Here is a 22,335-nt window from a genome sequence, read left to right on the forward strand (position 1 = left end):
ATGATAAGAAGATAGTCAAGGAGGGGAGTTTGCCTCACCTAAGTTAAGCCACTCTAAAATTATCATTATTAACTCGGTAAACCTTGGCCCGAATTTGATAAAATTTGCGAGTGCCATCTTGCTCTTACTCTACTAAGGGAAAGTATTGCAATCGTTTCAAATTATCGATGGGTGATCTGATTTTCATGAATGAACAACAAAAGAATGTTTAAAATTAAAAAATAAACATACAACGACTTTATTATTACAGGTTTGTTCAAAAATCTTTATTAATTATTATAAATATTACACCAGTGTTTGAAAAAGCACGCAGACACACCGTATTATTTATTTTGCATTGTAACCTTCTGTGTATCTAAACATTGTTACCTGCTATCTACATCAACTAGCGCGCCCCACTGTGAAAACTTCTAAAATTTTAAAAAGAAAAACGATATGTCTATACTGATAATATATTTACAACTAATTCCTAACTTAATAAAATATATTTTACTATACTTTATTCTTTTGTCTGAGGTTGTGAACAAAAAAATAGTATTTTACTTAATAAAGGTTATAGTATTGTGATTCCCCTCTCCTTTATGGTTTGTACACACTGTAAAATAGAAGTAAAGACAAAAACCTAACCTAAATCAAACGTCTTTTAACAATTGTTGAAATAAGTGCTAGCAATTTTTGCGATTTTATTATTTATTAAGCAACTTTGTTGAAGACTACATATTCATACATTCTTCTTAATTTTGTAAGTAGATATTTTGCTATTTCTTAGTTTCAAATAATTTACTTCAAAAAGTAGCTGAATATTCAAAGTTCGTTAGAGCTTGTTTTAGTAAGATTGAGTGCACCTTAATTGCTGATGTCTCGTCAAAAACTAAGCCTAGTTCTGATTAATTGTTAAATTTCAGTTTCTTATTTCGACAAGTTATTATTATATTGCTTAGATTGTTTTAGTTGCTTGATCAAAAGAATAAAGTAATTACTTGCCTGATGTAGTTTTTAGATGTGGATCCCCTAATTTATTTATTTATTTCTATCCTTTGTTTGATCTACTTGCAACATTTTTTTTGCCTGCTTCTGGTGAGGAAAATATTCCAATCGCCCAAATTAGTTCAAGTCGATAATAAACTTGTTACCGAAAGTGTCAACCACTTTACTAAGTAGTTTTTCACTTTCACGATTACTAGAGCTTAGTTTTATACTTCAATAAATAGGTTTTATTTGAAACATTTTGTCAAAGTGCTTTATTATATTTAGTGTGAAATACGATTACATGAGTCCTAAACTTCCAAGATTGAAGATACTTCCAGTCTTTTTTTTAGCTCTCGGTCATTGAAAATTCATTCTCGTTTGAGTTCAGGTTTTTTAAGTTTTAATTTACATAATTTTAATTTTCCTTTTGGTTTTTTTTTTATTTGTGTAAGTTGCAAATCTGATATATTCCATAAATCATATTCAGCTTGGATAACTAAAAATTTTTTTTTTCCATTACTGTTTGTAGTTATGGTCAACTATTGTTCTGGCGGTCCATTTTTTTTTTTTTCTATACTAAAATATTCCCAATCGGATACATTACTTTTTGAAGTTCTATTGCAACAAACCAAAATCACTTCTTTTTACAAAGTTAAAAAATAATTTTTGTTTTTGTTTTCAGAATCTAAGAAAAAATATACGTTAAGTATTTATCTTCTATATTAATTATTTACTTATGTTTATATTTTTACAAAAATGCCTTCTAAATATCGAAAAAGAAAGCAAATAATTAAAAATTTAGTAACGGGCATTAGACAGACAATTGACAGCACTGCTGAGCTCGAGAACTACACTACTGTGACTCCCGCCGCCACTAAGCAACAACGGTACTACGTTAAAAATCGCGAGGGAATAGTAAGAAAACAGCAACAATATAATTTTAGACAAAAAGAAAAAATCCAAGAGAAACAGAAAGAGTACAATATAGAACATAAAGAAAAAATCCAAGAGAAACAGAAAGAGTACAATTTAGAACATAAAGAACACATTAAAGAGAAACAGAAAGAGTAACCTGCAGAGGTAGTTGATGTGTGCAGCTACTTGGGTTTAGCGAACCCACAGGTAAACTCGAGCTCCCCTCCACACACACACTCATTTACACCTTAACATTCACACTATACAGACGACTACACACACTGCACGAACAAGGACACGCACTCGTCGAGAGTCAGAGTATAAATATCTCTCCCTCGCGTGCCGTGGCGAGGCTTTGGGGCTAGGGTGGAAAAGAGGATCCTGGGCATTGAGGGAGACGTTGACCTGCGGGCAGCTTATCCCAACACATGTCTTTGGCCTCGGCTTCACCCGAGAGCTCCACCTGGAGGATACCCCTACTTCAGGAAATCGGCTAGGGAACTCTGTCTCAGACAGGTTCCTAGGGGTAGGAAGGGGGTCACGGGGGCACGGGTCGGTACCTGGTACCGGAACGTTGTCTTCCGTGGCACCGGTCTATGTCGGGGTGTGATGGTCTATCCGGAAAGTAACCGGATCCATCTGAGCGTCCGTGGAGGCGGGACCACGTGCCCCGATGAATCCCATTTGATTTATCATGGATAATCAAATCAACCCATTAGGGCCTAGCCCACCCATTCTCCCTACCCAAATCCCCAATCCCTTACCTCTTCCAAATAATCCTCTCCCTCTACCTCTCTCAGCTCCAAACCAGCCACTTCCCAATTATACTTCCCCCATCTCCCATCCTTATAATCTCCCAATAACGACCGGTACAACAAGGCAACGACAAGGCGAGGAAATGGACATTTCGACAGGAAAAACGGAATCGGGTTTGCAGTTTACCTTGCAACCATTCGGCCCTTCTTCCCCGCCAAGGAAGAAAGCCAAGGGCGGCAACAAGAGTCAGGTAAGTAATAAATTTATAGATTTTGAAGAGGACAACTGGGGAAGATTCTTTATAGTTAAAAAGAAGGAGGGTACATTCTTAAACGAGTGTTCCTTTAAATTGCATAAATTTATTAAGAGCATAGTTGGCAAGACCAAAAGTGTTAAAAAACTTAACGATGGTTCTATTTGTATAGAAGCGGAGAACCGTATGCAAGCTGCAGCAATCTTAAAACTGCAAAAATACATGGATGCTGACCTTGAGGCTGGTCCCCACAAGCGACTAAATAGTTCGCAGGGGGTAATTACTTGTAGGGATTTCTTAAATAGCACGGTTGAAGATATAAAAGAGGGTTTGGCAGATCAAGGAGTAGTAGAGGTGAGGAGGATCAAGAGAAGGCAAGATGGGTCCTTAGTGGACACCGCTTCTCTTGTACTCACCTTCAATCGACCGAAACCGCCACAGACAATAGATGCAGCGTTTTATAAACTGAAGGTGCGCCCGTACATACCGTCTCCAATGAGATGTTATAAGTGTCAAAAGTTCGGGCACACCTCAATGCGATGTAAGGTTTCAGAAGCAATATGCACATGTGGAAAGCCAATGCATGATGGTGAATGCACTCCACCAATAACCTGTGTAAACTGTGGCGGGGAGCACTCTGCCAGATCCTCTGGGTGTCCTACATTAATAAAAGAAAAGGAAATTCAAAAAGTTAAGACATTGCAGCAGTTGCCCTACCATGAGGCTAGGGCAATAGTAGAAAGTGCTGCGTATGCTTCAAGTGCAATAACTTTTGCAGAAAAATTGAGGACACCCATACCAGTGGCACACTTTACAAGCTCCGCCCAAATTCAAGGGCACTTAATAAAAGGCCCCTCCCCAGCCTTGAAGGGGACAATAGTAAAAGTGGGAGAAATCCCACCATCAACCACCTCCCCAATTTTAAGGGGAGCAGTTCCAAAGGTGGGTTCGACCCCACCATCAAAACTAAGCTCCCCTCACAGGGAGCCAGTAGCCTCAAGGCTACAATCAACTGCCCCCACTACTAGTGGGAGCGACATAAAGGTGGGTTTAAACCCGCCACAAAATGCAACCGCCTCCAAAGGGGAGTGGAAAGTGGTAAGCCCACCTAAACGCTCCCTGAGGCGGAAAGTAAAGACGATTATGTCACCCCCATATCCTACCAGGACTAGGGGGAAAAAATCTTTAATGGAAGGACAAACGTCCTCCCAATCCAAAGTCCGTTCTCCCAGGAAGCAGTGGCTTCTTTTTGGGACGGACATTGAAGCGTCAGAATCGGAGGGGGGAAATGCCTCTGACAATCCCCCCAGACGAAGAAAAAAGGGTTGGCCTAAAGGCAAGCCCAAGGATAAGTGTGCCACTGAGTAATTGAATTCTAGTTTAAACCATATCACAGCATCAATGTATTTTAGCAGTTATTTACGTACTCTGAATTTATTAAATAACATAATGAACAACAGCTTACCTTTATTAAATATTTTTAATGCAATTAATAATAAAAAGATCCTGCCAGGTTTAATAATTTGGGAAAACCATGATGTCTGAGTCCATTATCCAATGGAACATGAGGGGCTACAATAGTAATAAGGAAGGACTACGCAGAATGGTGGCGGAATATCGTCCTTTTGGGTTGTGCCTTCAGGAAACGAAGATACGCCCAGGTCATATCATTCACATACCTGGGTACAAAATATACAGTCATGAGGTACAACCTGCCCCAGGTGGGAGGGCGCACGGTGGTGTAGTCGTCTGTGTACGGGATAATATCCCTAGCAGGCGGCTCAACCTACAAACTAATCTACAAGCTGTGGCCGTGCGTCTAACTACACCACTACAGATCACGTTAGCTAGCATATATCTGCCAGACATTTATTGGCGTAGAAGTGATCTGGAGAATCTGCTCTCGCAGCTCCCTGCCCCGGTGTTGTTGATGGGAGATTTCAACTGTCACAACACCTGGTGGGGGTCAGCTAGGACTGATGCTCGAGGCGGAGCTCTTGAGGAGATTATAGATAATAGTAACTTGATGCTCCTCAATAGTGGTGAAGCAACACATTTTAATGCACACTCAGGAGGCTTTAGTGCAATTGACCTGAGTGTTGCAACACCCACCATTGCAGTACGTTTGGAATGGACTACATTAGACCATTTATATAATAGTGACCATTTTCCTATCTTAGTATCGAGCTCCATCTCCAGATCCGACTTTGAGACACATTGGAGATACGACATCAACAAGGCTAATTGGCCTGCTTATGCCGCCAGAGTGGTTATACCACCCCCTACAGGAAATACCACTCTGGATAGCGAGCTGTTTGTCAAGGCCCTGGAAGATGCATCTGGTGGTTCTATTCCGAAAGCTGGCGGGAGAGTCCCACGAACCCCCGTCCCATGGTGGACCCCAGAATGTAAAAACGCTATAGCAGCTACAAAGCAGGCCTTAAATAGATTCAAGAGGTATCCGACGGATGAAAATCTAATAAACTTTAAAAGACTGAGAGCCAGAGAGAGATATATAATTAATGAATCAAAAAGGGCAAGTCTCACCTCCTACGTGTCGAAGATTTCCACGTCAACGACTTTGAAGGAGGTTTGGAGCAAAATAAAGACTCTCTCTGGCGGACGCAAAACCCCGTCGATACCAATATTAAAAGTCAATGATGTCGTCGTTACCGAGCCGAGAGAGGTAGCTGAGTCCTTGGCTGGTTACTTTGCTCAAGTTTCCAGTTCACAAAATTACTCGGCAGAATTCCTCCGGCGAAAAGGTAACGTGGAGCAACAGCCACTCGAATTTGAAACCGCTATCAGTGAAACTTACAATGAACCGCTAACCATACATGAATTAGAAAATACCTTAAAGAAATGCAGAGATTCTGCCCCAGGTGTGGACGGAATCCCATATGCCATGATTCGAAATTTAAATGCAATTGCGAAAGAAGGCCTTCTCCGATTATATAATACCATATGGGAGACCGGCCAATATCCTGATGGTTGGCGGGAAGCAATTGTCATACCGATCCTTAAAGAAGGAAAAGACCCCAGCGATCCCTCTAGTTACAGGCCCATATCGTTGACCACCTGCTTGAGTAAAGTTCTCGAATCTATGGTCAATTATAGATTAGTATATGTGTTAGAAACAAGAGGACTTTACAGCCAGCATCAAGCGGGATTTCGCAGGTATCGTTCCACTTTGGATCAGATGAGCCACCTTGAGGTCTATGTACAGAATGCATTTATGCGAAGGGAGCACGTTCTGGCCGTGTTCTTCGACCTCGAGAAGGCTTACGACACCACATGGAGACATGCGATCCTGCGGAAGTGTCACGAATGGGGTCTGAGAGGGAAATTACCAAAATTCCTTCGTGGATTTTTGGAGTCACGAAGGTTTCGAGTGCGTCTGGGGTCAATACTCTCAGACCATTACCATCTGGAAAATGGAATACCACAGGGATCGGTATTAAGTGTCACACTCTTCACGATAGCGGTCAACTGTCTAGCCGAAGTTGTAGGAGATCCCCTAAAAATATCACTGTATGTTGATGACCTCGCCATTTATTTAGCAGGCAAGGACTTACACGAGGTTAATGAACTCCTACAACAGGCGATAGACAGAGTGGCTGATGAGGCCAAAAGGAACGGGTTTAAGTTCTCTAGAACCAAAACGGTGTGCCTACACTTTTGTCGACTAAGACATGAGCATAATGCTCCAACACTATACTTGGAAGGCACGCCCATTCAGTACAAACCCAATGTTCGTTTCCTGGGCCTCATTTTCGATACTAAGTTATCCTGGCAGGATCATATAGACTACACCAGTAAAAAATCAAGGAGAACCCTCGACATAATAAAATTTTTAGGAAGCTATAAGTGGGGGACGGAGCGGGAAATTTTAAAACGTATTTTCACTACGCTCACCCGTTCAAAATTAGAATATGGAGCCCCGGTTTATAGCTCTGCGCGCAAGTCACGCCTGAAACTACTAGATAGAATTTATAATGAAGGAATTAGATTATTTACAGGCGCCTTCCGAACCAGTCCATTACAAAGCCTCTACGTAGAGTCAGGGATGTTGCCACCCCAGCTCAGGAGAGAACAACTCACCCTGGCCTACGCAGCCGGAATATGGGGGAAACGGTCTCATACCTTGTACCCCGCCATATTTGAGAGCCCACATGATATGGAATTCCGACACCAACGCACGCGGACGAGGCCCCTCGGGGTCCGGGTAAAAGAAATTTTAGCAGCGGAGGGCATTGAGTTAGGAGAGGTTATGAATTGGGGTTTTGCACCCGACCCTCCCTGGCTATTGCCCTCTGCAAAAGTCCGCATGGACCTGGCAATCCACAAAAAAGAAGAAACTCCCCCCGTTGTCTATAGACAAAAGTTATTAGAAATTATGAATTTGTACTTTGACTCCCGACCTGTCTTTACGGACGGGTCGAAGATGGGCAACGGTGTGGGTAGCGCTGTGTACACAGAGGGAGTTACCCTTAGTTGGACACTCCCTCATTATGCATCGGTGTACACAGCCGAGTTGTATGCTATATGCCAGGCCCTAAAGCTAATCATGGACAAAAATTACAATAAAGCGTTGGTGTTAACTGACTCACTAAGTGCAGTCATGGCTCTCCGGGATAAGTTCTCGACGGACCCATTGGTCTCCAAAATTTGCCATTATTTATCTGAGTTGTTTTCACGTGGTCAAAGGGTGACGTTCGCTTGGGTCCCGGGCCACATTGGTGTGTCCGGTAATGAACAAGCGGACGAGGCGGCCAAACGCGCCGCCTCTACAACTACAGATGAAGTCATCCCTGTGCGTCCCACTGACCTAAAAGTATATATGAAACTTCTAATAAGAAATAAATGGCAGGGGCAGTGGGACCGCACAAACGAAAAATTAAAAGAAATAAAACCACGTGTTTGGAATGCTACAGTCGAGAACTACCCGCGGCACGAATCTGTGATTTTGACAAGGCTAAGGATTGGACATACACGTGTGACACATGGGTACCTCCTAATCGCCGAAAGAAGGCCGAGGTGCCCCCGATGCCGAGAAAGGCTGACAGTGTCGCACGTGTTGGAAGGGTGTCAGGCACTGCGTAGCCAAAGAGAAAGAGCAGGCCTGCCACATGACAAGCGCGCGATTCTTGAAGAGGGTTCTCCTTACATAAGGAGGCTATTTATATATTTAAAACATATTAATTTATATTGTAAAATTTAGGTTAGTTTATAGTTAAGTTCTTTTAAAGGGGAAAGGAATATCGAGTACTTTCCCCTTGTGGTGCGATTGTGTTTATTAGCGTGAATGTATTTATTAGCGTGAATGTATTTATTGGCGTGAATGTATTTATTGGCGTGAATGTATTTATTGGCGTGAATGTATTTATTGGCATGAATGTATTTATTGGCGTGAATGTATTTATTGGCGTGAATGTATTTATTGGCGTGAATGTATTTATTGGCATGAATGTATTTATTTGAGTAAAAGTATTTATTAGCAAGAATGTTGTATGAATGTTTAGGATAGATCACAGTCCGGGGTTGAAAGAAATTTTATAAAAGTATTTCAACCCCTCTAGGTTAATTTTAGACTAAGTTTATTTTAGAATGTGCAGGAAAATTTGTTAAAAGTACTGCACATTATCATAGTTCTAAGGAAATAGCCTCCTTATGGTAGATTAGGTCTAGTAATTAGTTACATTTGTTAATAAAACACTTTTGGTCTTGCTTTAATATCTTTAGTTTGTGTAGATAAGGGAAGGCACGAATGTGTCCCACTCTCCCCCTCGTCGACTGGATCGATGGACAAGAGGGGATGGGTGGGATATATACTCCAACATACCCGGGCTCCACCCTACCTTGCTATGCAAGGTGCAGTATGTGGAAGCCCGAAGGTGACGCGTGCCGACCCAGCTCGAGTGGATAAAAGTAAAGAGAAGCTAAAAACGATTAGGGGCGCTAATGACCTTAGCAGTCGATGCGCCAAAAAAAAAAAAAAAAAAAAAAAAAAAAAAAAAAAAAAAAAAACAGAAAGAGTACAATTTAGAACATAAAGAAAAAATCCAAGAGAAACAGAAAGAGTACAATTTAGAACATAAAGAAAAAATCCAAGAGAAACAGAAAGAGTACAATTTAGAACATAAAGAAAAAATCCAAGAGAAACAGAAAGAGTACAATTTAGAACATAAAGAACACATTAAAGAGAAACAGAAAGAGTACAATTTAGAACATAAAGAAAAAATCCAAGAGAAACAGAAAGAGTACGATTTATTTCATAAAGTGGAAATAAACAAAAAACAGAGAGAGTACGATTTATCTCATAGAGAGGAAATAAACAAAAAACAGAGAGAGTACGATTTATCTCATAAAGAGGAAATAAACAAAAAACAGAGAGAGTACGATTTATCTCATAAAGAGAAAGTAAAGAAAAAACAGAGAGAGTACGATTTATCTCATAAAGAGAAAGTAAAGAAAAAACAGAGAGAGTATAATTTATCTCATAAAGAGGAGATACAGAAAAAACAAAGAGAGTACGATTTATCTCATAAAGAGGAGATACAGAAGAAACAGAGAGAATATGACACAGCTCATTCAGAACAAAAAAGAAAGAAGCAAAGAGTATACAATGTTGTCCATAAAGTTGGCATAGCAAGGAAGCAGAAACAAAAAGACAGAATAAACAGTGAAAAGAAGACTGAAACACAAAGAAAGTACAATGAAAAGAAAAGAAACAAAGTCAGCAGTAGACAAAAACGTTATGATGGAAGAAATCGAGCTGTTATTAACTTAAAAAGAAATATTCGGTACTTTTTGACTCGTCAAAGCGTAAATAAGCCCTCGGTGTCATTCGCAAATTTATTGAAAAAACGGGTACAGACTCGAAAAAAGATAAATAGGTTTCAAGGTGAATGCGCGTTAATAAACAGATTGTGTGCAAATTTAAAGCTAAATAGTAAAGTTAATAAACATTACATTGTCAAAAATAAAACTAAACGCACAGTGTTTTATTACCTGATAAAACATGCTAATCATTTAGTCGGAATCGCTCGATCATACTTAAGATTTCTAAACAATAAATTAAAAGCCGTTGTTGATGAGGCCGTTAATAAGTTCGAAATCAATAAAATTAAAACCCTAACTCCTAAAAATATCGTGAAAGTTTTTGGAGGTAAACAGAAACACACGGCCCATTCTGAACCTTATTTCTTCGAAAGCTCTTACAGCGCGATTCCTCCCGGTCATACATTACTTGCTAATAGCCAGAACGTTTTCGTGAACGGACACAATTTAAAAAAGTACATTACTAAAGGTAATAATATTGTAGAATGGCCTTGCGGTATCACGTGTAAATTTTCAAAACAAAGTATGAGCACTATTTTAAATAAATTAATAGAATTTGTTCACGGTGCTATAAATACTGTGTCAATCAAAAAGCTTGCGAACAAATGTCGGTACAGACATCACGAAAAAAAAGGACACACCATACACTGCGCTTCACACAACAGTATATTCAAATGCAGTACGCTTCTGCAAATTCTTTCGGAATTATCGGTACATTACACCGCGTTTAGGAACATTAAAAGACAGATTTACATCATACGTAATCTATTTTTCAAAATTAATCGTGTAAGTACAAGAATCAATAAAGCAAATAATTTCGAATCTATTTTACGGTCCGTTAATGATTTAAAAAAGTTTCTCGGAACACTTAAAATCGACACCAATAAATTTAAGAAGTACGTACCATCTACTAGTTGCGACACCAATGAAATAAATATTCTGCATAAATATAAAAAAAACTTATCTTCCTTAAAACGTACAGTCTCTTCTTTTCCGGAGACTTTTTGCGCGTGTTGCAATATGTTAATTTATGACGAGGATTTAAAAGATTTCGTAAATTTTAAGAAAAACAATAACAAATCATGGCAATCTATAATTCTTTATATTAATAAAAACTATGACAATATTCGCCGACGTGGTCTTAAAATTTGTACATACTGTGCACGAAAATTGAATCAAAATTGTATTCCCGGACGCGCCGCTTATAACTGTTTAGAAGTAGATCCCGTGCCTGAAGAAGTTGGTAAGCTGAATATTTTCGAAACAATGCTGACCCAATTAGTTAAATCGTTTCAATGTGTAGTTCGTCTCCAGCCGAAAAAAGGGAAAATTGCGGTCAGTGAAAAACTTAAAGGGTTAAAGGGTCGCGTCACTTATTTACCCCTCCCTTTGCAGAAAAACGTGGACTTGCTACCGAACGAACTGCCCCAAAATCATGAAGTGGTTGTACTGGTTAATGGCGTACCTACACAAAACCGAGTCATATGGCGAGATTTAGTGAGCGCGAATAAAATTTACAAAGCGATTGCCGCGTTAAAAGAAATTAACCCGTTATACGCGAACGTTAATCTAAATGTAAAATTGTTACCGAATATCAACGAAAATATAGGTAATAAATATACTTTTAAGGATGTATCCGGGGCATCCATAAAAAAAGTAGATAGCACAACTTTTTATAAAACCGGATTTTATACTTTTCACTCCCTTCATCCGATAAATATGAACGCAGTTGAATCGAGCGAAATCGAGTCGTATCAAATGCAGCAAATGAAGGGAGAGTACGTGTCGGTTTTTGATAAAAATTTAGATTATTTAACATTTCCGCATCTATTTCCTAAAGGCAGGTTCGGAAAATTTGACATAAATAGAAATATTCCTCTGTCGGACGCTGAGTATCGTAAAACGCGAATATTGAATAAAGACGGGCGATTTCGGCGGGATCCTTGTTATTTATTTCATTTGTTAAATGACAGTGAATTTAAATATCTTGGCGGGGCTATTGCCCACTTGTTAAATGTACACGCGTACAAACCGTACACGGTAAATGATATTTTAACTAAAGTTACCGTAAACGATGAACAGTTGGAACAGCATTTAATCAATTTATTTAGTTCGTTACGGGGTACTAAAGAGTATTGGCAACGTCGACGCCAAGAACTCAATGCCATGACACGCGATTTTGGGGCGCCGACTTTTTTTGTAACTTTGTCATGTGCAGAATATGATCATTCCGAATTATTGCAATACATTGTCAAAATTAATAATGATGTTTCTAACGTGGAGAAAATGTCCGCCGGGGAGTTATGTGCGTTAGATCCGGCTAGCGTATGTAGATATTATCACCGTCTCATCCGAAATATGTTCAAGTTCCTAATTAACGATAAAATAAACCCGGTATTAGGTTTCGTGGAGCACTATTTTTGGCGCGTAGAATATCAAGAAAGGGGGGCGCCGCATTACCACATGTTATTGTGGATTCGGGATAGTCCGGAAATTAATAATGATTGTTTTAAAAAGGTTGCCGATTTTATTAACACATATATTTGTGCTCGGTTACCGGATCCTTTAGAGTCACCTGTCTTACACTCGTTTGTCCGGAAATATCAATTGCATAAGTGTAACTCGTATTGCCAACGAAAATATCGCGTTAAACAAAAAATTTATACCAGATGTCGGTTTGGATTTCCGCGTAAAGTTACCGACGAATTGATAATTAATGATATAATTTCCACAATCGCGTCTAGAGTTAAAGGTTTCGGTCCGAAACGTGTTTACGACTTGCCCAGACAGAGAAGTGAGGTTCGCATTAATGACTACAACCCTGTCCTTCTATTAGCTTCCGGCGGGTTTAACGTTGACGTGCAATTTGTTAAAGACGGTGATTTAAGATTAGTCATTTACGTAACTAGTTATATATCTAAAAATGAAAAAACGGAATTAGAAGATTTGTGGGCTGATATATGTAAAGAATCGAATAGAAAAGCGTTGTGGAGTTTAGGTTTAAAGAAATTAACGCATCGGCAGATCGGGTTATACGAAACAGTGGATCGGTTACTCGGGCATCATTTGTACGGTAAATCGGAAGATATGCGATATATCAGCACCACGTTTCGCGAAAATAGAAAACTATGTTTAAAACCTTATAATGAACTAAAAAATATGCCGGCTAATTCCACGGATATATATTTGAAGTCATGGCTGAACGACTATTATCCGAATCGACCCGACAATCTAGAAACTTTAAACTTGTACGATTTCTGTCGTTATCACGATCTTTCCCGCGATCAATTAGAAGCCGAAAACCGAATAAAATTAAAAAATAATGTTATTTTAAGAAAGCGCGGCAAACCTTACGTGATTCAACACCCCATTTACAAAACGTTAAATACAGAACAAGACCGCAATAAGTATTATCATTCTCTTTTACTTCTTTTTAAACCGTGGCGAAATGAATCGGATATTTTAAAAGGTTTTCGGACGTACCAAGAAGCGTTTGACCATTATTCCGCGGAATTAAAAGAGGCCATGACTTATCACGATAAATTAATTATGATTGAAGAAGGAATCAAAGAACTTCAGAGCAAAATTGCGGAATTCAAAGAAGAGAATTTCATTAATTTAGAAGAGGATAATATTATCCGAGAAGTGCAGGATGCAGACGTGGCGATGTTGGAAGTATGCGCGGCGATGTATACCAGTATTGATGATCGCGATAGTAAATTTAATTTAAACGAAGATCAGAGCCGGATTTTTAATAAAATATCTAAAACACTTATCGACCAAAGTCAAAAAAAATGCAATAGTCAAATAAAATTATTCGTCTCTGGTGTAGGCGGTACGGGTAAATCGTATCTCTTAAAAGCGTTAAAAGTTTGGATTAACAATACATTTCCACCCAAGAAAGACACTATTTCAGTGGCTATAACGGCTCCGACCGGCCTGGCTGCACATAATGTAAATGGCGTCACCATTTACCGGCTTTTATCGCTCCCGGTTGAGCACCAACAAACCGCCGAATATAATAAATTAAACGTCGAAAGCTGTCGGGCGATTAGGCACGTTCTTCAAGACATGAAATTGTTGATAATAGATGAAATTAGTTTAGTTTCGAGTCTCGTTTTCGCTTATATTCATCTTCGGTTGACGGAAATTGCCAAAAATAATGAACCTTTCGGTAATTTTAATATTTTACTTTTCGGTGATTTGTTACAATTGCAGCCAGTTAAAGGTAATCAAGTTTTTAAAAAATTAACTCGCATCGAATGCAAATCCAAACTCGGGTCTATCGGTTCTGCTGATCTTTGGTCGATGTTCGAATACGATGAATTAAAAATTAACGTGAGACAGAAAAATGATAAAAGTGGTTTCGTAAACACTTTGCTCAATATTCGGTCGGGCAATATCTGCGCAGAAGACATCGCACTATTAAACTCGCGTGTTTTGCCAAAAAATGATTTAAATAATATAATTGAAAATTATAAAGAATTACTCGATTCCGGTAAAAATCCGTTATGTCTCTTCGCAACTAAAGCTCAGTGCACATCTTTTAATAAACTGTATTCAGATAAATTCGCGAAAGAAATAGTCACAATAGATAGTATCGATGAAATCGATTATAATTTTAAACTCACGAATAAAAAAATAAAAGATTTGAACTTTTTAATTAATAAAATTTCGGAAGACGTCTCCCGCACTGCTAATTTATCTAAAACAATAAATTTATTTGTTGGCGCGAAAGTAATGATTAAAAGAAATATCGATATTGCTAGCGGAATTGTAAACGGAACGATAGGTACAGTTGAACGGTTTGTTTATAAAGGAAACGTGGTAGATTCTTTAATAATTCTCGTGAATAACAAGCCCTTTACTTTAGAAAGGGTAAAAGCGCGATTTCTGTTGTTAAAAAATATTTACGTGCATAGGAAACAATTTCCGGTGACTCTTTCGTACGCGGTAACCATCCACAAATCTCAAGGCCTAACCTTGGATTGTTTGTTCACGAGTTTAGGAAAAGAAGTGTTTGCACCGGGCATGCACTATGTAGCTCTCTCGCGGGTCACTAATTTAACCGGTTTGTATTTAATTGATTTCGATTCGTCAAAAATAAAAGTAGATACGGACGCGATAAGTGAATACCGTCGTTTAAATAAAATGATCCAATTACCATGTTTGCAAACTGCGAATAATAATATTCGCGTTTCCCCCACCATAAAGTTAACAAAAAAAGAATCCCTTCTCCAATCTAATGTTAATCGCGAACTTTTTGCTAAAAGGGAAATACGAATATTTGGCTTACCGAATTCTGATGGCGTTTCGTGTTACGCGAATGTTGTTGCACAGTGTTTGATTAATATAGATTCCGTTAAATTTAACCTAACGAATAACCTCGTCAATAATATAAACTTAACTTTCCCGGATCCAAAAACTCGCGATAACTACCAAAAAGTGAGTGTAACTTTCGAATTATTTAATATTTTAAAATCCGGAATAACTCGTGGAACCAAAAAATCTAACACCGAAAGACTCCGCGAATTGATTGCTCACGATAGCGAACTACACTTCAACGCTAATATTCAGCAAGACGCGCAAGAATTTCTATCGTTCGTAATAAATGCTTTAAAAACAGAAAATTACATTCCGAGCAAGTTATTTGATTGCACAGTTAAATTCGTAAGAAAATGTTTCAATTGTAATCATTATTGGTATGACGTTCCCATTAATCCTGAAGTAATGTACTTCCTAGAATTCGGGGTTGTCCAAAATAACGAACCGGTTAGTTTTCTAACGTTATTCGACTATAAATTATCGGATATAACTTGTTCAGAATGCGGGGAAAATAAGATTTATATTAAAAGTAAATTAAATTCGGTATCGGATTATCTAATTGTAATATTAAAGCGTTACCAAGGAAATCGTGTTTTAAATGAAATTCACTCTTTCGATGAACATAATGTTAAAATTGACGGCTTTAATTTCACACTGGCGTCCGTGATTTACCATTACGGTTCGGGCCTTAATTCCGGTCACTATGTTTGCGCGATAAAAAGAGAAAATAATTCGTGGACTTCGTTAAATGACGAAATTATAAATTTTAATTTTAAATTTAATCCGGGATTAAAAGACGCATACATTTTATTTTTAAAAACAAAAACATTGTAAAAACTAAAACGAAACCGATAAATTTTTAATTTAAAATATTTCATTTCGGTCGTTAGAGAGCCAGCAGGTAACGGACAGTGGACTGACTGCATGCGATTTTTATTTAATGATAATATTAATTATTTTTGTTTGTGCATGTTTCTATTTTAAAAAAATATATCATTGAAATAGAATTTGTTTTTCGCAATGAATCTTTTTTGTTGTCCCGATATACAATATTTTTTTTTCAATACCGAGAATGAACATATGTTATTTTGGTTTTAAATTAAAACTGTCCGGTAGGACAGTTGTATAAGGGTTGATCATCAAAAACTGCACGAAAAAGCGTAACGTTGAAAAACACCCAACTTTGACAAATTTTTTCTCTTTTTCTATAAAAGATAAAATTCCCAAATTTTCTTTAAATTATAGGGCAAACCCTCCTTTATAACTGTAATTTTTTTGCAACCACCCAGATCTAATAGGTTTCGAGAAAAAAGTTGCCAAAAATGAGCAAAAACGGCTTTTTCAAAAAATGTTCTTGTTCTTGTTGTTCTTCTTCTTCTTCTTCTTCTTCTTCTTGTTACCTTTTTTGTAAACAACGTAGCGCCTAAACGCGTGAACCGATTTTCATGAATGAGGTGTCATTCGATTCGGAATTTTATGTAGATGTGCCTTTTGGGGGTCTCGATCCTGTACATTGAATGGGAGAGGAGTTAGCCCCCTTTATGTAAGGCCCCCTCCAAAATTATTATTACTAATTACTCTGTAAATCTTAGCCCGATTTTGATAAAATTTGGTAGGATGATAGGGTTAGGGCTTAAGTTAGGGCTTAAGTTAGGTTAAGGAGATATAAACGAAATCTATTGAGTAGTTTTCGAGATAATTGCAGTTAAAAAATTCACTGTTTCTAATGAAACCAAATTTCAACTCCGAATATCTCGTTCCCTGCACGACAGATGTTTACGAAATTTTATACAATTATAGACAAAAGTTGTCTTCATATACATGTGAAATATAAACAAAATCTGTCGAGTAGTTTTCGAGATAATTGAAGTTAAAGATTTCACTGTTTCAAATGAAACCAAATTTCAACTCCGAATATCTCGTTCCCTGCTCGACAGATCTTTACGAAATTTTATACAATTATAGACAAAAGTTGTCTTCATATACTGGTGAAATATAAACTAAATCTATCGAGTAGTTTTCGAGATAATTGAAGTTAAAGATTTCACTGTTTCCAACGAAACCAAAATTCACCTCCAAATATCTCGTTTCCTGCTCGACAGATTTTTACGAAATTTTATACAATTATAGACAAAAGTTGTCTTCATATACAAGTGAAATATAAACCAAATCTATTGAGTAGTTTTCGAGATAATTGAAGTTAAAGATTTCATTGTTTCAAACGAAACCAAAATTCCCCTACAAATATCTCGTTTCCTGCTCGACAGATTTTTACGAAATTTATTACAATTATAAACAAAAGTTGTCTTCATATACAGGTGAAATATAAACCAAATCTATCGAGTAGTTTTCGAGATAATTGAAGTTAAATATTTCACAGTTTCAAATGAAACCAAATTTCAACTCCGAATATCTCGTTTCCTGCTCGACAGATTTTTACGAAATTTTTTACAATTATAGACAAAAGTTGTCTTCATATACAGGTGAAATATAAACAAATTCTATCGAGTAGTTTTCGAGATAATTGAAGTTAAAGATTTCACGGTTTCAAACGAAACCAAAATTCACCTCCAAATATCTCGTTTCCTGCTCGACAGATTTTTACGAAATTTTACACAATTATAGAGAAAACTTGTCTCCATATACAGGTGAAATATAAACAAAATCTATCGAGTAGTTTTCGAGATAATTGAAGTTAAAGATTTCACTATTTCAAACGAAACCAAAATTCACCTCCAAATATCTCGTTTCCTGCTCGACAGATTTTTACGAAATTTTATACAATTATAGACAAAAGTTGTCTTCTTATACAGGTGAAATATAAACCAAATCTATCGAGTAGTTTTCGAGATAATTGAAGTTAAAGATTTCACTGATTCAATCGAAACCAAAATTCAACTCCAAATATCTCGTTTCCTGCTCGACAGATTTTTACGAAATTTTATACAATTATAGACAAAAGTTGTCTTCATATACAGGTGAAATATAAACCAAATCTATCGAGTAGTTTTCGAGATAATTGAAGTTAAAGATTTCACAGATTCAATCGAAACCAAAATTCAACTCCAAATATCTCGTTTCCTGCTCGACAGATTTTTACGAAATTTTATACAATTATAGACAAAAGTTGTCTTCATATACAGGTGAAATATAAACGAAATCTATTGAGTAGTTTTCGAGATAATTGCAGTTAAAAATTTCACTGTTTCAAATGAAACCAAATTTCAACTCCGAATATCTCGTTTCCTGCTCCACTGATTTTTACGAAATATTATACAATTAAAGACAAAAGTTGTCTTCATATACAGGTGAAATATAAACAAAATCTATCGAGTAGTTTTCGAGATAATTGAAGTTAAAGATTTCACGGTTTCAAACGAAACCAAAATTCACCTCCAAATATCTCGTTTCCTGCTCGACAGATTTTTACGAAATTTTACACAATTATAGAGAAAACTTGTCTCCATATACAGGTGAAATATAAACCAAATCTATTCAGTAGTTTTCGAGATAATTGAAGTTAAAGATTTCACTGTTTCAAACGAAACCAAAATTCAACTCCAAATATCTCGTTTCCTGCTCGACAGATTTTTAGGAAATTTTATACAATTATAGACAAAAGTTGTCTTCATATACAGGTAAAATATAAACCAAATCTATCGAGTACTTTTCGAGATAATTGAATTTAAAGATTTCACTGTTTCAAATGAAACCAAATTTCAACTCCGAATATCTCGTTCCCTGCTCGACAGATTTTTACGAAATTTTATACAATTATAGACAAAAGTTGTCTTCATATACGGGTGAAATATAAACTAAATCTATTGAGTAGTTTTCGAGATAATTGAAGTTAAAGATTTCACTGTTTCAAACGAAACCAAAATTCACCTACAAATATCTCGTTTCCTGCTCGACAGATTTTTACGAAATTTTATACAATCATAGACAAAAGTTGTCTTCATATACAGGTGAAATATAAACCAAATGTATCGAGTAGTTTTCGAGATAATTCAAGTTAAAGATTTCACTGTTTCAAATGAAACCAAATTTCAACACCGAATATCTCGTTTCCTGCTTGACAGATTTTTACGAAATTTTACACGATTATAGACAAAAGTTGTCTTCATATACAGGTGAAATATAAACAAATTCTGTCGAGTAGTTTTCGAGACAATTGAAGTTAAATATTTCACGGGTTCAAACGAAACCAAAATTCACCTACAAATATCTCGTTTCCTGCTCGATAGATTTTTACGAAATTTTATACAATTATAGACAAAAGTTGTCTTCATATACAGGTGAAATATAAACGAAATCTATTGAGTAGTTTTCGAGATAATTGCAGTTAAAAATTTCACTGTTTCTAATGAAACCAAATTTCAACTCCGAATATCTCGTTCCCTGCACGACAGATTTTTACGAAATTTTATACAATTATAGACAAAAGCTGTCTTCATATACAGGTGAAATATAAACAAAATCTGTCGAGTAGTTTTCGAGATAATTGAAGTTAAAGATTTCACTGTTTCAAATGAAACCAAATTTCAACTCCGAATATCTCGTTCCCTGCTCGACAGATTTTTACGAAATTTTACACAATTATAGACAAAAGTTGTCTTCATATACAGGTGAAATATAAACTAAATCTATTGAGTAGTTTTCGAGATAATTGAAGTTAAAGATTTCACTGTTTCAAATGAAACCAAATTTCAACTCCGAATATCTCGTTTCCTGCTCGACAGATTTTTGCGAAATTTTATACAATTATAGACAAATGTTGTCTTCATATACAGGTGAAATATAAACCAAATCTATCGAGTAGTTTTCGAGATAATTGAAGTTAAATATTTCACTGATTCAATCGAAAGCAAAATTCAACTCCAAATATCGCGTTTCCTGCTCAACAAATTTTTACGAAATTTTATACAATTATAGACAAAAGTTGCCTTCATATACAGTTGAAATATAAACCAAATCTATCGAGTAGTTTTCGAGATAATTAAAATTAAAGATTTCACTGTTTCAAACAAAACCAAATTTCAACTCCGAATATCTCGTTTCCTGCTCGACAGATTTTTACGAAATTTTATACAATTATAGACAAAAGTTGTCTTCATATACAGCCGAAATATAAACAAAATCTGTAGAGTAGTTTTCGAGATAATTGAAGTTAAAGATTTCACTGTTTCAAATGAAACCAAATTTCAACTCCGAATATCTCGTTTCCTGCTCGACAGATTTTTACGATATTTTATACAATTATAGACAAAAGTTGTCTTCATATACAGGTGAAATATAAACCAAATCTATCGAGTAGTTTTCGAGATAATTGAAGTTAAATATTTCACTGTTTTTTTAAAGAATGATTATAATTGCGGTCCTCAAACCATCCTCAATAACAATTGTTTTGAGAAAGCTTTGAATAAAATCGGAAGGTATTTGTACGTAAATGGCAAAATTAATCAGCGATTTCAGTATGTACTTCCTTTTAAGAGGAGTAAGAAAAATAAACTGCGAATACCGTTCTTCTCTCTTAAAGGCAAAGAGGCCACGATTTTGAGTCGAACGTCAATTTATTGATGTGAATATGTTCACTCAATAATTTTAACGATTGCAGTACTTCCTCTTAGTAGATGTATGAGCATGAAGGCACTTCCCAGCCACGTAGAGGAGCTTTAACCGTTTCTTCTTGCTAAATTTTAACAAAATTGGACTTAGGGTTATAGAAATATTGGTAATAATAGTTTTAGAAAAAGCCTTATTTGGGTGGGTCGAACTCCCCTCCTTATAAGGCACAGCGTCGAGCCTTTTAATGTGCAAATCTGTACAAAATTTTGATTCGAATGTCACTTTATTCATGAAAATCGGTTCATGTGTCGATAATTTTAAACGATTGTTATACTTCCCCTTAACAAGTGTAAGAGCTGATCGCGCTTTAATGTTACTTAGGGAAGCCTTAACCCTATCATCCTACCAAATTTTATCAAAATCGGGCCAAGATTTACATAGTAATTAGTGATAATAATTTTGGAGAGGGCCTTACATACATGGAAATTCTGAATCGAATGACACCTCATTCATAAAAATAGGTTTAATCGTTTAGGTGCTACGCAGTTAAAGGGACTGACTACCTGTGTTGCAATAGAGAAATCAATAATTATTTTTTTCTGCAACCATGTAGGAATGTTCTCATTACTCAATTAAAATCAGCTGTGTAATGCCCAACTTCCCTCACTAGTGGAGAAAAATTCCCATTAGTGTCACTTTCCTCACTAGTAAGTGGAAAAACTTTGTGTTATTTGTGTGTTATTTGTGTTTTGGAATATTTCTGTTAGACGAGTTGAAGATTCAAATTTTATTTTAAATTCGTGATTCAAATTTGTACAGTAATCAACTCTTATACACAATTTTTTTTTCAACTGAATGTTTTTGTTATAGAGTTGCCAAATGGAAACTAATAGAAAGTGTTCTTCAATAATAATGCTTGGTTTTAGAACAGACTAACGACTTACACAATCCTGAAGCAGCCATAGAACCTTTCGACTAGCATACTCTAATAAATTAAAATGGCTTAAATTTCCCTTACCTGAAAACCGTTGTAACATTAAGTGTAGGCACACCAAAATTGACTAGCCCATGAGTTAAGTCCACAAAGGTGAAGGACTCTGCTAAACATACAGAAATGGCCACCACAATTGTCACTTCTTTTACTCCCAACATAATCTGAAAATAAGAAAATTAAATTTCCACAAACCACAAGTAATAAAGTCGTAATTAAAATTTTTACAAAATTCAACTTTAACCGGAAATCAGGTGTAGACACTCACACGTCTTACTCTTACTACAACTATCAAACTACAGCTAAACACTTATATTCTCATTGCAACAGTGTTGGTAAACACTAATATTTCCTGGGCAATGCGATTTTGGGACCTCTTTGGCGAAAGAAAGGTGGGCTATTGTTTCCCCAAAAGTACCATTTATTTGGACGATTTTGCTTATTATTAAAAATGGGCGATTACGTTGGAATAAAATCTTAAGACTACGGGAAATAAAACGCAACATAAATGAGGTTTCCCCCTTTCTGAGATTTTCTTTCGAAAATGTTTTCTAAATTTTCTCTAACCTTCGTATGTAAATCAAAAATTTCCATTTGTATAATTTCTCTTTGAATTTTCATTTGTTCATTTTGAGGTATAAGCTAAAATATTCCTATTCGAGAATAGCAGTAAGAAATAATTCTTTTAATTTTAATGATAGACCGCATTTATACCTTT

General features: G+C 36.4%; 1 protein-coding gene across 1 annotated transcript in view; it reads right to left on the reverse strand.

Annotated features, from left to right (window-relative positions):
- LOC141451816 (isatin hydrolase-like) overlaps nucleotides 1–22,020 on the reverse strand; it is a 34,902-nt gene extending 12,882 nt beyond the window's left edge. Inside the window, exon 1 of the mRNA XM_074123496.1 lies at nucleotides 21,645–22,020. Within this exon, the coding sequence (XP_073979597.1) occupies nucleotides 21,645–21,778 (134 nt within the window). The 5' untranslated portion in view covers nucleotides 21,779–22,020. The remainder of the gene's footprint in view (nucleotides 1–21,644) is intronic.
- Nucleotides 22,021–22,335: the final 315 nt, after the last annotated feature.

Source organism: Rhodnius prolixus, unplaced genomic scaffold (genome assembly GCF_049639745.1).
Source record: "Rhodnius prolixus isolate KJV_2025 unplaced genomic scaffold, Rpr scaffold_14, whole genome shotgun sequence".
In the NCBI taxonomy this organism is placed as follows: Eukaryota; Metazoa; Arthropoda; class Insecta; order Hemiptera; family Reduviidae; genus Rhodnius; species Rhodnius prolixus.